Genomic DNA, 18,179 nt, shown 5'->3' on the forward strand with positions numbered 1-18,179 from the left:
GTTATGTTTTTTTGTTTGTCTGTCTGTGTGGTTGTTACCACGATTACATAAAGTCTTCCCGACACCTGGCAAAGGGTGGGCTATAGTGGCTCTAATTTAAAGATAAGCATACAGGAATAACTTTTCACTTCATGTAAAATTGTAAATAAGGCATTTTCTTTCTTAGTTTTTGTGAAATTGGGGACTTTTTCCAAGAATGTCAGCATATAATGTGATAATATCAATGAATAGGCTGGTGAACGTGTCTATGCTCTTAGGGCACTTTGTTTCAGACTGAGTTATGGTAACTTGCAACAACTTAATTGATTCATTCATCTTTTTAACATTTCCACCCACTTGTTCAATATGTGTGAAATCATCTTTCAATTATTTGAATTATGTATACTACATAGTCTCGAGAAGACAATAAATCCATAAATCAACCTGATCTAGAAAAACTAAGGGTTGTATTCTATTCATTATATAGAGAGTGTTTAATGTGCATTTCATATAGTATACAAAGGCAGTATATCACAACAGTTATGCAAGTAAAAATCTTGGCTATCTAATGCTAGCAGGCTAAAAACTGGTGCTAACCTTTATTATAAACTTTACTATAAACTACCTAAACTTCATTAACTACCTACATACAAGGTAAAACACAGAGAACAAAAAAGGCTTGTATCCAGTTAAGCTAACTTAACTGTTAGGTTTGCTAGTTACTTTAAAATATCACAATGATATTTGTGTACATGGAGATAAATCTAATTTCTTATACTTCATGATACAGTATTTGTATGTCAAAAATAGATAATAATAAGCTACACATAATCAACTCTCTGGTTTGACTGTCTTCCCTCCACACTCTGAGCCTTGTGTGAATCATTAAAGACTGGACGGGGTCTGGTGTCGTACTTGTAGAAGGCCTGTTGAGACGCAGCTTTGTAGGCCATTCCATTGTAGCTGAAAAATTAAGGACAAAGGGATGAACAAAGATGAAGAGTCTGACCTCATCATCCCTGCACGTTAATATGTGAACATTACAGAATATGAGTGAAAACATGTGTGACCAGGAAGGAATACAGACCACTGTATTTTGTTTTGCATGCAGCCTTCTCAGCATTTGTAACTATAAAGGACACCAAAAGACTCATCTGCATTTTGCTGAGTATGTGCCTTTACATTTTAAAGGAGCTAAGGTTTTTACGACCACACAGAATAAACATAATATCCGGGACTTTTATGTATTGTTGTCGTGCATGATTTCTGTCTTTCAGTGTCACCTTTTCTGTCTTTTCTGCTTACTAGACACTTCTGTAGTGGCCGTCGCTCTATTGAGCAGCTTCTTTCCTTCTGTTACTTTGCTGCTGTCATCAAAAGTACATACAACTTCTCTTAAAGGTCACAACAGTTCACAGATTGCATCCTTAACTGACTGTACATACCGCTCATTCTTCTCTGGAGTCATTCCACGACACGCCAGGCTCATCATGATGCCGCCAATGACCAATATGGCACCACCAATCCAGCCCACGAAAAGAGCCTGGCCAAACGTATATCTGAACGGAAAAACAAATGACTGAAACAGCTGCAGGAATAATAATAAAATAAAAAAGAAATTATTAATTGTGGACATTTATATCAAGTTTACCTCGGAGTCAGACCTGCTGAGAGTCCACCAATGCCTGTTCCTCCATAAATGTTGAACTCCTCAGTGTACGTTGTGAAGCGAAAACTTTGCACAATCAAGTTAGCAAAGGCTGAGACTCCAGCGATGCCACAGATACCTAAAATTTAACAAATAAACCACAGATTTAGACCCAGGCTACACCTTGGTGAGTATTTGTTTGATTATTAGAAAAAAAAAAGTGTTTTCAGGCCTCTTGAAACATACTACATTTATATTTTGGAAAATTCCTGCTGTGTTGTTTGCCTTCTGCAAACAGTTAGTGACGTTTTGTCGATCTCTTCTCTTCTGAGAATCGTGTTCATAATGACTCGGCCCTTACAGTGACAGTTATATGTGTAGTGTTTTTTGTGTTTTTATGTGGCTGAAAAAGTTTTGGAGAACTATGCGGGGGTTTGGACAGAATTTTTTCGTCACAGCCCCTGGTCTTTGGAATTTTTGTTGTTCTGTTTTCATTAACCTTGTTTTTTTTTTTAGTTCATTGTGTCTTGTTTTTTCTTTTTAGTTCATTGTGTCTTGTTTTTTGTTCCATGCTTCCTGTTTTATTTTGAAGTTTTTCTGTGTGTTCCTTCTCAGGTTTTTGCTTCCATCCGGTCTTCTCTTATCATTCTCTGCCCTGCCTTAACCTGTTTCACCTGGGTTTGGTTGTCCCTGCCTCCCTGGTGTTTTAGTCCAGTCTATTGCTGTGTTTGTTCATGCATTCCCTGTCCTGTTTCTCATGGTTCTACTCCATGTGTTTGAAGATATTTCTCTGGTTGAGTTTTTCTTTTTGCCTGTTTGCCAGTTTGCCAGTTTGTTTCTGTCACAACACATACAATGGAGAACCCAAATGCTAAATCTAGGGGTTGTGAGTCGGGCGAAGAAAACCTCTGAGTTGCCTATGCCTTACAGTACAATGGTTTAACTGCAACAACTTTTTGAACAAATACAAACAAGACCTGCGACGAGAAACATGATCCCGGCCGTCAGAGTCATTATGGCTTTCATTTTGTCCTCCATGTTCCCCATTTTCAAGCACTTCAGTGAAAATATGCCGATCAGACAGCCAATTGCTGCGAGGATGATTCCCACAATCATCAAGGCCCGGACGGCCTGGAGCAGAGCTGAAAGTATAGAAGGTTAGAAATTCCTCATTAGAAACATTCTGTGCTTGAAGTTGCAGTTTTTCAGTAGCAGTTGAATTTTCAAAGTTCCAGAGTCAAAGCTGCTGTCACTTAAATTCTGCAGTACAATTCTATGTTAGTGTTTGTCCCTCACCAAATGCAGGGAGAGGACATTTTCTTTTACATTGCATTACATTACATGTCGTTTTGCAGACACTTTTATCCAAAGCAACTTACAAGGGAACTGAGTACAATCAGCCAGGGGTGGAGTCAAACTTGCGACCATGATGTCTTTTGCACACAGGCTACCGGTCTTAACCACTGAGCCACTCCACCCCTTTTACCCAATGTTTGAAAACAAGTTTAAAATGTGTAAAGTAAAAATGTTTTTTGAATCAGTTGAATCAAAGCCATACTCACACTGTTGTAGCATGACGACGATTTTAACAATTATAGGAAAAAGAGAATTGTGTGTTGATATCAGTGTTGACATTGCGACACTGACCACAAATCAGTCAACTCCAAACGTCATTTCTCGGTTGGTGAGATTTTTTCAAGAGTTCTTTACTGATGAAATGACGTTTGGAGAACTACGACGTGGGTGAATTGGAATCTACGCAGAAGTAAATCAACGTTATTTGCAGTGTGAATTGTAAAAATGCATTGAAACAGGTCAAAGGTTGTCAGGAGAGAAGGCAGTCTGTAATTTGTCCTGACGACAGTTTTTGTTTACTCATGCTAGGAGTGAAACTACATCAGTTCAAAAACTACCTACAGCCCCCATGAATGGGCCTGGTATAAAATGCGTTACATTCAGTTATACTACTCTTTGTATTTGTTGTTTTTGTTATTTGATGATTTTCAAAATCAACTTAAAAGAAACAATCTTCTATCACACAAGACTATAATCTATAAATCTTTATGAAACAAGTCATCGTGACCATGGGTCACTCCAATATTCCACACACATTGTCTAAATTTTGAATAATATTTATATATATATTTAAATAAACTGAGAACATTAATATAAAACTTATCTTTAAGGATCTTCTAATCTTAAATTGCACCATTTCATATAAAAGCATGAATAAAGCTTAAACACTAATGAAGTAGAAAAGTACTTTTTTCTAGTGCTATCATTATTTTAGGATTAAATAATAATAAGTTCATAATTGTGTAACACCATTTTCTTAGCAATGGCAAATCATTATTACTCAAAAGAAGATGCAATTATGTATTTTTCATTCAAGCAGCGGCAAAAAAAAAAAAAAATCAAGTCACGATGTAATAATAATAAAAAAAAACACATCGAGTCTTACTGGCGTCCTTCTGTGGCCGGAGATATTGTACCTGTATTATTCTGCAGTTAAGCCTTTAAAACCCAGCACACAATGTGCTCCACACTGCACTCGGCTGTTAAGTACAGATTGTAGAAATGTACTTTACATTGTGTGACACTCCACTAAAGCTTGTGCTTGCTCAGCTAAGCTTTGGACGTTTCATCAAATTTCCATCTGATTCCAGAGAGACACCATCTTTTCTGCAGTCGACTGCACTTTCATGCAGCGAGGAGGGAAAACGGCGGGTTGGGGTTGGGGGGGAATCTGCCCTAAAACCCTCCCAAATATTCCAAAGTGCCTCCCATGGTCTTATTGAAAAAAAAATATCTAATCCGAACCTGCTGAAGAAACATTCGATAAACGTTTCTTTTTTGCCTTCCTCTAAGTGTAATTCTCTTGCCTGGCAGTCTCAGGATGGTATAATACGGCTACATCGCTACACACAGCCTCCCCAGCCCAGAATGTGGGTAAATATTTGTCACAACCATAAAAGATCGATCCTATAAACTCCATCACAGTCACTGTCGATATTAAAAACTCTTGTGAACTGACAACATGAATCCAATTAACTGAATCATTGAGAAGGCATTTTAGATTTTAACCCGTTCCAAAAAAGTTCATTCATGAAATGGCTGATTTGCAGGTGCAGCAAAGTTTAAGCTACGACATGGAAAAGGCTACTTTTTACCGTTTTTTTCTCAGTTTTGGACAATGATGGGGGGCATGGTCAAATTTGTTTCTCGTAATTTTGATCCTCAGGAAAGCAATAGACCAAAATAGTTCACTGCTCTTTAGCCAGGTTTAACTCAGAGAGTCACGACTGACTTGGACATGAATCCGGTATACTAAAACACTGAGGACGCCATTTTAGATGTCCCGCTCAAACAAAAGCAGCCTTCAAAGTCCAGAGACATGAAATGGGTCACAGCTTTAGGTTATCATGAAGTATTAGCTTTAGTGATGAACAAGCTCCTTATCTTGTGAACTTCACTCGTCTTTGCTCCAGTTTTGAGAAACGATGATGAATGTGATGTCATTGGTGTCTCATTACTGTCATCATCGAGGAAACACGGGCCCAAAATGTCCAATCCTCTCTACTCCATGAATCATAATTAACTTGAAACTGGCTCTCCAAAACAAAAAAAGAAACTTGATGCTAATTTTCTGTTTAATTCCACCCCCAAATTAACATAAATTTAGCTAAAACTGAATAGAACCTACCTGGCAACCCCAGAATGGTATAATAAGGTCGGCACTCAGTTAGGCCGGAGCTCTGCCGGACGCATGACCTCCACAGGCCTGAGTACGAGTACACGGCCGTCACAATGCTGTCGGAGAGGTCCTCTGTGGCCCACTGGTCCATTGCTGTGGCAGCGATGATTCCCACCAACCCTATCAAACTCAGGATGAGGCCCAGCACCTGACAGAGCGTGACGGCCATGATGCTGTGTGAAAGTCTGCGTCTCCTCTGTGCCGTGGCTGTGTGTGCGAACGTGAATGCGATATCAGCAGGTGTGAAGTCAAGATGGAGTTTGTTTGCTCATAGCCCAGTCATGTACTTAAGAGGCTGGGTGGAGCCCATCAGTATTAGTATCAGTTAAAATGATTCATGTTGGTAACATGAACATGAACATGATGTGGTTCTGTGATTGACAACCAATTTGATTTTGTTTTAATGGTCCAGTTTGGAATGTTTAGATCAGGTCTCAAGTCTTATCAAGCGGTATCAAGTTTTCAACCTTTTTACTCCTGAGAGCTACTTTGACAAAATAAAAATAGTTGAGAGCTACTCATACTCATTTTTTCTCCAAGCTCTTTTCAAACCAAACTAAGTGAATGAGCTTGAAGGGGAGATTGGGTGACAATGTCAGCAGGTTTATTTCCGATTATTGAAACCTTTGCTGAGCTACTTGTTTCCCCCTCTGTTACACCAGCTGTCCTCATGTCCTCTTTCACCACATCCATGAACCTTCTCTGTGATCTTCCTCTTTTCCTCCTGCCCTCCTCTGTATGTGACCAAACCATCTGCACCTTGACTCTCTTACTTCATTTCCAAACCGTTCAACATGAGCTGTCCCTCAAATATGCTCACTGTCCACTTCTGGTCACTCCCTCGTGTCTTTTAGACAGTGCCACTGTCTGCAAGCTATAAGTCATCATCTCAGCAGGTCTCATTACTGTCTTGTCGACCTTCCCTTTCATTTGTGCTGCTGTGCTTCTGTCACACATCAGCCCCCTGCCAGTGATCCGCACATTTTGCCCCTTCATGTTTCTACAGCAGTTTAAAAGGAAAGCCAGCCCAAGCGTGCGTTTGGTGTTTTGAAGCAGAAGCTTACTCCACAAATGAAGAAGGGCAACATCCTTTCTGGTATGTGAAGGCCACCGTATGTTCCCAGTGGAGGAGAGAAGTCCTCGGTTTGCTGCAGTCTTCAGTCTCACCATGACTTACATTACATATTTGCCACCAACTCCACCAAATCCTCTCCACATTTAGCCTCAAATACTTAAAAATCTAATGATCATTGGCAGTATGTTAAAAACAAACACAATCTAGTTGAAAATACATTCCTTATCGAACTCAACTGAGAATGAAGTTTATTTGAGTGGGAATGTTACGCTAGAAAGACCAGCTTTGTTATAACCAGTAGCTTTTAGTAGTATTTTTGATCATTATTATTCATTATTATAGCAAATATCACATGGAAACAAGTGTGTCCATCACCCATTTGTCATCTTCCTTTAGTTACCATTGCTTAAAAAGCTATTTTGAAGCAGGTTTTGAACATTTTAAAATTCATAATCGTAATTAACTGTTAAATCTTATCTCCAGATTATTAAGCACTTTTAGGATGGAGGCACTCTGTTCTAAGCCCCTCCCACCAGATGAACGTAGAAAGACAAAGGTCATTTCATATGTGACTGATGACCCGAGGCAATCTCTCCACCCACAATGACACGTTTTTTTTTGCCTTTTTAAGTTTCTTTGCAGTGTAGGCAGTTGTTAACAATGTTGCAAGAGTGACCTTTCCACTGAAATGACAATGTACATGCAGCTTCTCAGTAGTGAGGCCAACAGGAGGCGCTCATTCTTTCTCCGTCTCTCTGAACTCTGAAGTCTCATGTCAGAGGTCAGATTTCTCCAAGTCTGGAAAAAGAGTTCAGAGAAAGAGCAGAAGTATAGTTCACAGTATTAGGCTAAAAGGTTATTATGGGATTATTGATCAATAACAACAAAAATGTGCTGCCGACCCCAGCTTCAGGTCAGCTGTGAAGACATCAGGATTAAATTATCTTGAATATTCCAGATATTTATTGGTATAATTGTGTAATCAGTAGCGAGACGTAAAGGAGATGTAAAAGATCTCTCACACCCTGCAGATAATTGCTGTAACAGTCTCATTACACTGTGATGTAAATATAATTTCCATAACATCCATCCTGAAATAAAACACATTTTAATGCTTTATTCAGCTTTAATGCAGGCATTAACTCTACTTTCAAGATTTACTAAGGTTACATTAAATGTTTTTCTGCACAAATCATATTGAGTGTTTAATATTCACAGAATTAATAGAGCCCTGTGTTGTTAAACTGTACTTAAACTGTAACTCAGCACTCAAAGTCTGTGGCACCAACAGTCAGACAGGAACAAAGTAAACACTGATATGATTGTAATGAACTGAAACCAATTTGATTACAGCTGATACAAGGGGAACATGAGAGTGAGAGGGAGAGAGAGACAAGGACAGAAGCGAAACTGAGTTAGTGATTTGTTTGGTGTAAAAACACAAACTTACACTCGCATTAACATTGTGTTGTAGTTGTACAACCTTGTCCCATTCCATGCAAAACTCTTATTTGGTCAAAAACCAAAACAATTATTCAACAATAGTCTAAATATTTTAAACAGTATTAATCCATGTGTAGATGCTAATGAGTTATTAGTTATTATTTAGTTATTAGAAATCATGTGTCATTGATGTACTGCATTGGGAAAAAAATGGTTGGATACATTTTAAATGTACTTGATTTGGTAAAATGCTAAAATTATAAAGTTAATTTAAACTACATTAAGTTACATGAACACAATTTAATTTTCAGTTCTGTGTATATCTTTACAAAATACCCATCATTTCTATACATTTTAACAATTTTCTTGCACTGTAAACCTGAAATGTAACATAAAAGTTATTTAAAATTCAGCTAACATTAACTTTTAAGTTTATAAAACTGTTCCTATTTGATTAATATGAATGTTTTTCATAGTAAGGAACCACTACTTTAAACAATGAATGCATAGGTATTTAAAAGTCAATAACTTTTCCAACACATTGTCTTATTTTGACAGAAAAAAATCAACAGCATGTCTAAATAAGATACAATCAGTAGCGATCAATAAGTTTAGATACTGTAATATTTTTTGTAATATCCTTAACTTTAAATGCAACACATCCATGACTACTCATGACTACTTTAAAGCACTTAATGCATTGTAATGTCAGTGTTTTTATATTTGTGTTTTATGTAGATTTTTTAATTGTTCGTTTGTTAGAGGAGAATCACTTCTGATGTTGTTGTCTTGTGCAATGAAAATTAAGACTTTCTACTCCAAAAACAAGAAATGAGTAAGTCATTAAGGCTCTTATGGGACATGATCATCCTGCCATGAGGTAAGAAAGGTTATACTATGTTTCAGGTCACGCGTTGTGCAGTAAATCACAGTATCAGTTACGCAGGTAACGCACCTTGATTTAATCACAGTCAGAATAACAGTAGCCTGCTAATGTTTTTCTGTCTGCATAACAAGCCCATTTGTCCGTCAACTGACTGAACCTTAAGCAAACAACTTTTCCAGCAACTGCAGGAGCAACTGTTTACCGACCGTGAGCCGCCCACAGACCTGTGTTCAAAAAAAAGACAAGTGAACGGACACTGAAACGTGAGACTTTGTTTTGTAAGAATTCACACAAATGGAACATTTTCGGAAAACGTCATGATGAAATATTGAGTAAAATCATTCCATAGTTATTCTTTTTTGATAGTTTGACTTTTTCATTGATAATATTTCTCCAGTAAGGAGCAATCCATTCAGAACATGCTACAGTCATTAAATAATTAGTAAGACGGGATCATTTTCACAAACTGAAAACACATACATAGAGTTGATGAGGTAATAAAGTTATTTAAATGTGGAATAGTTAAGTTTGTGTCCATGTGAAACAGTATGAGTCTAATAATCACCATTGTTTTGCCTTTGTTTTAGTCTCCAACCCAATAAATCTGTGGCACTTTTGGTTTATCTTTATTCATTGTCTAAAATGTTATGTTTTTTTGTTGTATGCCTGTAGACAGTGCTGACTGTGCTGAGCGCGCATGGCCCTGCACAAAGCGCCAGCGCCAACTTACAACATGGAGTCGTGGAGCTGCCGGCGAGAACACAAAGCCACTTGCTCTAACCACTTGCTCTAACATCAGACTTACCTAATGTGATCTACACATTCTTAAATCTGCTATATCTTAACAATGTGTTGACTTTAAGTCATGACACACTGAAGTCCTGGCACACAGGAGTTGTTCAGCCACTGCTGCCTCCATTGGTAAATTCAAATGAGCTATTTTGTGACATGAGTGTTTGAAATCCTTTGTTCAAATACGCCTCAGTTAGCAAAGAAGACAGCAGTAGACCAGCAAATCCTGTGTCCATGTGAGCTCAAAATGCTGGTTTTGTCAGAGGCAGACATATTCTTGAGATGTCATAGACTTGAACAGTTGTAGATTCCTGTTTTTCCTTGTGTGACTGTCCCACCCTGTGCAAAAAAACATCAGTGGAAGCAAAAGATTTAAGTTCCTGCACAGTTAAACTCTCTGCTCCTACACACTGAAGCTCATAAAGCACAATATGCATCTTCTTTCCTGTTTTTGGCTGTCACTTTCACCGACTTTGCTGAGAAACCATGAAAGAAAAAGAAAAAACTTGTTTTTTGAACTGCAGTCATTACGAGTCAGGCTACAAAAGGAAAACACTAGAGAGGAGGTGTGCTGAAATGATGAAAGGCTGTCCCTGAAAATGGTCGAAAAATGCTCCATTTACTTTTGTCGTCCTTTTTTTTGGATCTTTTTTTAAGTCATCAGCGCAATTCCTGCTGATAAACACTAGAGGGCAGAGTGAGCACAGAGAAGGTGGGCAGCAGCAGGCGGCAGGGAGCAGAATGGCTGGAAGTGTGATAAGGAGGCCTTTCACAGAAGAAGGCCTGGGGAGAAAGTGCTGTTCCTCTGAGGGAATCACGAATAAAACTAGAACAAACACAAAAAAATGCAGGATTTTAGTGCCATTTTTTTTATCCCATTAAGGTTGCAAATACCAGAAATCAGCAGGAGTTAATGGTGTTATGGCATTTTCTTGACTTATAATAATACAGAAAAACTGATTGATGTGAGCCAGGAGGAAAACAAAGTAAGTTCCCACTTTCCAAAATCTCCAAACAATACAAAACAGCACCTGAGCAGCCAGGGAGACAAACACATCCCAGGCCACAAATCTGCCGCTGCATTTGAAGAATGACAGAAAACTTCAAAAAAACCCTGAGCAATTAACCAATCACAGTCCAGCAGGACAGCGTGACAGAGTGCACACATCACTGGTGGACAGGCTCGCATCCGTTATGCTTTCAGTGGGGCGAGATCTAAATTAGAGAGCCAATTAACTCTGCTAATAGCCCTCTCCTATTTAATCTGGAAGACAATGGGGAGTGAAGAAGGAGCTTCTTACAATATCCTCTTTCTGACACGATTCCGAGGGTCTGAGTTTGCCTCCTTGTTTTCACTTCAATTAGCCCAGTGCTTTTCTATGATTAAGTACCTATAATTATTTTTCAATTAAGGCTTTGATCTGCTGTGTACTGTATACAGCTCCTTAGCGTTGCCAGAAGAATGAGGATGAAAAAGTAAATTTGTTCCCTTCTGTGTTGTGTTGATGAGGGTGCAAGTGAGATTAAGCCTGTAGCTGCTCGGAGAAGCCGCCGCCGACTCTTGTGCCGTTAAACTTCTTACTTTCTCAGACTACACAATTGCAGAGAGACCTTGTGTTAATGGTATTAACGAGAGACAAACGCTGCTCTTCTGCTGATTGAGCTTGACAGCATTTCACTTGTGTATTTTACAGGTTTCCTCCATGCTCCCCTTCCAGTATATTTGTAAGGGATTGATCAGTTGCTGTGCTGCAGTGTCATACACATTATTATTTCAAGTAAAAGTACAATCAAGAAAATACCAAATGGAGAGACCACTCCATGAATCATGTTAGAAACACAAAAATGATTCATCATTGTGTTTAAAGTACTTTTTTCACTCTTTTAAATTTAAATGGAAGTAAAAATCCTGACTCCCTTTGATTTATTATGTTCTGGTCAAATTTAAACACTTTTCTCTCCTGTTTTACTTCAGACTTTAGCGCTTTTCAGATGTTAACTTTTTAATTTTCGTTAAAAGTAATTTACATCACTCCTGTGTCTCAAGGGTTTTAACATGTGCTCTCCTTCCAATTCACAGTCCATGAATTAGTCAGGGATCAATATGAAGGGATCGGCGAGTAGCTGCCACACGACACAATCATTTTAAGTTTGTACGATGTGTTCACAACAGCAAAGAAAAGCTTTAATACCAAATGTGTTGCTGACAGTATATCACCAATATTCTCCCACAATGCACTGCATAAAGGAAGTACAGGCAAAAAATGGTCCGACAGCTCCATTAATAATTTCAGACAACACAAAAATGATTCATCATTAAGTGTTTCAAGTACTTTTTTACTCTTCTGAATTCATTCTGAGTTTGATTTATGATGTTCTGCTCAAATGTAAAGACTTTTCTGTGGTGTTTAAATTCAGACTTTTGCTCCATTCAGAAGTTAACTTTGTATTTTTTTACATTCTCCTTCACAACAATAGTCAACTCACGTAAAATGAGAATCTGTGACGATATGTCCGTCACTGCTGTATCTCACAGCTCCCATTTCTCATTTTAAATATCAGTAACCTTAACAATAAGGATCATTATCAATAAATGTGTACACATTTCACACTTATTTTAAAGGTACAGTGTGTAAGAGTTAGCAACATTTAGCAACACTGAATATCCCTCATCTCACTCTTCCCTTCCGGGTGTGTTGAAGAAACTATGTAGCCTCCATTTAGCGTCAAAACTCAAAACATGGATACATGGTGGTCCAAAATGGCCGCCAGGTTAATGGTAAAGGTTGTGTCATTAAATTGGAGTTTTACATAAAAATCAATCAAGCATGAAGAGAATTCAATCGAGTGATATCTGAATCTGACGTTGACAAGTGGCATTTTCCCACAATGCACTTCAAGACGACAGTTATAAAAGAGGAGCGCCCTCAGCAAAAATAATTCAGGATTAAAGTCATTTTTACTCGGTGAAGTTTAAAATGAACTAAAATGTATGACTTCGACTTTGATTCATTACTTTCTGCTCTCCTTTAAACACTTCACTTACGTTTGCTTAAGTGTGATGATTCTGCGCCCGTCTGTTGTGTGAGTGCATTTATTTTGCGAGACACTGAATAGTTGTGCTGAATTAAAGTGAAGTGAACTGTGTGTGAACTGCACCGTCCTGTGTTATTCTATTGTGATCGAGCACAGCAAAGTCCCCCCCCCATAACAAACAGTTTTACATATTTACAGGATACATGGTCCGTTATTAAAATGTTCTCGATGTTCAAAGGATCGCAGGTCGCTGTTAGACTCTACACTGCACTCAGTAAATCACATGCAACATGTTACTCATTTCACATAAGTGCAATCCTGGGTTATATTGTAAATATGAAGCTATTAATAGTCAACATTTAATTCATACTGTAGATGTAGAAAAGCAAGTTCATTATGTATTACCGTTACTGTTTTTGCTGCTGTGACTAATAAAGGATTATCTTATCTTGTTTTTATCTTGTCATATATTCTTCCTTTTCTTCTTTAGTTTATGATGAAATAAAGGCAGATTGTGGCATATCCCTACGGTACATACACTGCATATTTGACTTACTGTGCAGTCTGTGTTTAAATGTCTTTATTTAAAAGTATGTTAATGATAATTAAACATACTGACAATATACTGTATATATGTAGATAATCATGTGATAAACTAGTGGCTTATTATTCTATTTTGTAGAAAAGTGTGCTTGTTATTCATTACCTTGACTCTGCTGCTGTGACACCCGTGAATCCTTTATTGTGGGACTAATAAAGGATTATCTTATAGTATCTTGGTTTTTTTTTCCCCTTTTTAGTTTATTGTGATGACATAAAGGCAAAATGTGGCATATTCATACAGTATAAACACACTATACTATAAATACTTGTCAGCATTTCACTCCACTGTGCTTAAAGACTTAAAAAATACAAATACTATGTAACTTTATCATAGATGATGATATGATGAATTAGTGACTCAACATGCTTTATGTGTAAAATAGATTTCAATGCTGAATTTAGTCTGACAATTCTGCTATTATCCACTTTATAACCTGTATTTATTTCCATATCTAAAGTAAGTATGGTCAAGACTTTACTTCTGAAAAAGAAGTGAAGTACAACAGATAATCATGAATTTGATGTTGACTGAGGCGGTAAATATAATCTGAGATAAAACAAAACTAAACAAAATGTGTCAATGACGCAGGGAAATGTTGTGATCCTCTCACATGTGACATGTTTTGTATTAATAACACTTAGAATCCCTCAGTTATTCACCACCTGACCTGTTAGAGCACAGTGAGCAGGCTGGGTTAATAAACTGTATAGGATTAAAGTTAAATTCTCGATAAAAATGCAAACCCGAGGGTGAATGAAGGAGAAATGTATGGATCCACCCACAGAGAGGAGCTGTGTCCAAAGTCAACCTGGGATATAAATGAACACATTAGTTTGTTTAAACCATGTACAAGCACAAGAGATGATAGTTCTGTGATTTGACTTCACAGACGTGATTACAGAGTCTATAATGACCTCTACAGTAAATAGTGATGTGTGAATTCAGAATGGTCAAAATTACAGGGGCAAAAACGTACTTACTTAAATATAATACTTGTGTAAAAGTGCTATTATTGATTATTGATGACGTATTGAAAAGTGAAACACCTCAACACAAGAAACAGATTTTAAGCTCTATCCTTATCGTGCAAAACAAATCATGTACATTTACAAAAACTGACCGCAAGTACACAAAATAAACTATTTGATTACATGCATATGTATAACATATATAGTTTCTTTCCAAGTAAGCATCAGAGTTTCAAAACCGTAAACAGTGTATGTTCATCATTCACAGGCTTTTCACCGTAAATCTCACAATATAAATCCACCTTTTTTTAGTTTTATTGTGGCTGTTACAGAAAAACCCTGTAAAGTATTTTAAGTGTAAATATCACATGACCGGTGATGGACTGGTGACCTGTCCAGGTTATACCCCATGTTTGCCCTATGTCAGCTGGGATTGACATCAATGACATGACCTTCATGTGGAGGTGGTAGAAGATGGATGTATGGATGGTAATTATCACATTTAAATACAATATTATTTGTACTGTTTAATCACAGTATTATCAAATATAATATTTATACAGTAAATTGTATCTATTCCTGTAAATCACAAGTATTAAATAATAATTATTACTAAATCTCAGTACTATAATGCATAGAATAACTATACATTTACGGTCAAACAGAATTTCTACAGTAAAGTGTAAAGTCACACTGAGGACATAATGATTGTGACAGTTACATTAAAATACAGTATTTATGCAGGTACACACCGTTAAATCACAGTAATATTCTGTATAGATTAATTACTACATGAAGTTACGATCAAATACAGTATTTGTACAGAAAAATACTGCTAAATCTCAATAATGATAATAATAATATTAATAAAGTATTATCTTACCTCATCTTATATGATATAATATAGAGTTACTGCCTTTGGTATAAATTGATACAGTAAAAATAATGCAACTATAGTAGCCAGTAATTTACTTGTAATGTACTGCAAATATTTTACAGTGTATTAAAGGTTTCAACAGAAATTATACTTTTTTTTTGATTTCCATCAATATTTAGTCAGAAACCTGCACGAGCGGACACTAAAAGACATAAATCCATTGAGTGGCCACTAATGAACTCCTTTGCTGTAATTAAAACACAGAGGTCTCTTAAGGGTGTCGGCCTCCTAATGAGTTGTGACATTTCAGCGACTCCCAAAACTGTAACTGTACCGTCACTGTGTGTGTGTGTGTACCTGCAGACTGTCCTGCACAGTGCGGAGCAAAGTGTCCACAGCTGGGGCTGAGGACAGAAGGTAGAAATAAAATAAAATAAAAAAGGAGAGGAGAAGAAAAGGAGAAGATGGGGCGCATTCATTGCTCCGGAAGGGTACAGAGAGGAGGATATAATGAAATATCATGGCTTTGTGAGGAAAATAGAAAAATAAAAAAAAGGGAGGTGCAGGTAGCGGGCGGGGGGGGGGGGGGGGTGTTAAGAATTGTGTCTGAAACATTTCCTATGACCTCCTCTCTCGCCCATCCATCAGGCAGGCTGGCTCATTATTCTAACTGGCCACTTCTTTTCTTCTGTTGCGGGACGCCATCAGCTGCAATCTGCATGCCAATTATCGGCCAGACCCCCTGATACCCCTGCATGGAAAATGATCTGTCAAGGAAAAGAAAAAAGAAAACGGAAAAAGCGAGAAGCCTCATGCACTGTAGCCCCAATCTCTAACCCCCACCCACCCGTCCCACATCTCCCCCTCTTTTTTACATTCTATTCCTCTCTCTCTCCCTCTCTCTCTCGCTTCCCTGTACAACAGTGACAGGGCTTCCTAGAAAATTAATCTATGGAAAGAGAAGAAAAAAATTATAAATGTAGCTATTCTCCCACTCCGGCCGCTCAGTTCTCTGGGCTCCGCAGGGCAGGGGAAGTGGAGTTTGTGATAATTGCCAGGCAGGGAGTGGGGGGGTGATAACAAAGGGACACTCTTTCCCTGAATGTTACACTAAGGGCAAGAGGAGCGGTCATGAGGCAGCCATCATGCTTCTCTTTTTTTTTACATTCTCAGGTATTCTCACCCCCTTCTTCTTTCCCACCTTTTTACTCCCATCTATTCATCATCAAATTACAGATGAGATGAGTGGCCATTTCTGCTCACTCTGTTGATCACTTCACTGTGCCAAATAGGCAAAAATAAAGTCATTTGGCCATGTGGTATTCGCTAAAAACCACAGGAACTGTTCTGCGTAATTACAAACAAAGCAGGTATTACATGTACAGTAAATGTCACATATTCCCACTCTCTTCATCTGGACCCTTTAAATATAATTGTTACATCTGGAATATTTTCTTAAATGAACAGCAAATACTTCATTTCAGACAAAGAGCTAATATCACCTTTACGGCTGCTAAAAGGATGTGCTATGAGCCTGAGGCTAAAGTGTCAGTATCCTCAAACTTTGATGCACAAATACATAAATGGGTTTATTTGACCAGTGCAATAAACATTTATGTAAATATGCCAGAGTTAGCAAAAAGGCAGTTTTCACCTTGTCTGTGGCCAGATGTTACTATGGATTCTCTGCACAACATGATACATTTGTACATGTTAGTATATATCACTAAATCATTTAGGCCATAATGGATCATACATGAAAATTGGACCTGATCTCCCCAGTTTACAAATGAACACCAAAGGCAGAGATATAGATTTTTTTTTTTAAAAAAAGGGATAAAATAAATACATTAAAAAAAAACAACACTATGAAATCTTTAAAATAAAGCAGAAAAAAGTAATAAGAATTACAAGATATAATAAATAAGACACAACTTTAAAGCACAAAATGGTGCTAGCTAGTTTTCTAAATATGATAAAAGTAAAAAAGGAAGATTAAACTGTCAATTTTGGTTTTTTTGTCACTTTTTTATGCTACACAGTTGTCATTAAAAGAGTCAAAAAAAAAACCTTAACAGATGTAAATGCAAAACCTCACCGTGTAGGTTGCAAGTTTGGACCTCATCGGCAGTCTGAGTCCGACTAGTTTTTATGCTATAAGCTAACAGTATACTGTAATTTATAGAAAAGGCTTTGAGCATGCAAGCTAACAAAATCGCTACTTTAGGGCTGATGCTGTGTTCACACGGAACAAAATTTGTTGCATTGCTTTACTATCGTAATTCTATCATGTCACATCTACTGTGCCGTGTAATAAATTTGCATCGTGTCCAGTGTGAACACAGTATTAATCTGCTTCAGTGTAAACAGAGCTGCTAAAGTGAGCCTATGCTCAGATAGTATCCAGGACTGCTACAAACAAACTAGCAAACTGTTAGCAAACAAACTAAAAAACAATTTGGGCATTAGAAATATTAAGCTATTCCAGCTAACGCAAATTAAATTAATTACACTTGGAATTTTTGTGTGTGTTTTTGGTTACGGGAAGATTACTATGAAACCTTTCAAAGTCTTTAAATCTTAATTTTACGACTAACGGACTCGACTGGACTGTTGCTGTTTGGATGGTAAGTTAACAATTATGTTTCCTTTTTCCATCTACTCTCTGGAACGTATAGGCTGAGAAAATGAGTGGTCCTGAGTGGATCAAGCCATAAAAACAATACAGTGTAATGATGACAACAAAAATACAAAGTTACACTTTGCCATCTCCTCTTAAAGCCAGTTCCCTGCATTGTCTCTTCCTTAAGAGATGAGGCAATGAGTCGCTGAGAATGACAGCTGAGCAAAAGCCAATAAGTGATCCTGGATTTTTAGCTCAGAGAGGAGAAGCCAGCAGAGGAACAGTCGGCAGAAAGAACAGAGAATTGGGTATGCTCTGTCTGCCTTTGTGGTGCATGTGTGTGAGCTTTGATTATAGACAGAAGATTCTTTAAGCACATTAGGGCCATTTTGTCCAATTGTTTTACACCCTCTTCCATAACCACCCGCACAAAAGACACAGACTGCAGCACAAAGCGACGCTCGCCCTCTTTACTCTGCTCTATCACACTGAGC

General features: G+C 37.6%; 1 protein-coding gene across 1 annotated transcript; it reads right to left on the minus strand.

The window, feature by feature from the left end:
* Positions 1-14: 14 nt before the first annotated feature.
* On the minus strand, positions 15-5,597 carry LOC131465366 (claudin-18-like). Its single transcript, XM_058637976.1, has 5 exons — positions 5,331-5,597; positions 2,605-2,769; positions 1,631-1,766; positions 1,425-1,538; positions 15-942 (listed from the first exon to the last, which is right to left on the minus strand). Exons 1-5 carry the CDS (start codon positions 5,548-5,550, stop codon positions 801-803), a joined length of 777 nt encoding a protein of 258 aa, XP_058493959.1. The 5' UTR covers positions 5,551-5,597; the 3' UTR covers positions 15-800.
* Between the last annotated feature and the right edge of the window lie 12,582 nt (positions 5,598-18,179).

The sequence above is a fragment of the Solea solea genome, chromosome 9, assembly GCF_958295425.1.
Source record: "Solea solea chromosome 9, fSolSol10.1, whole genome shotgun sequence".
Lineage (NCBI taxonomy): Eukaryota > Metazoa > Chordata > Actinopteri > Pleuronectiformes > Soleidae > Solea > Solea solea.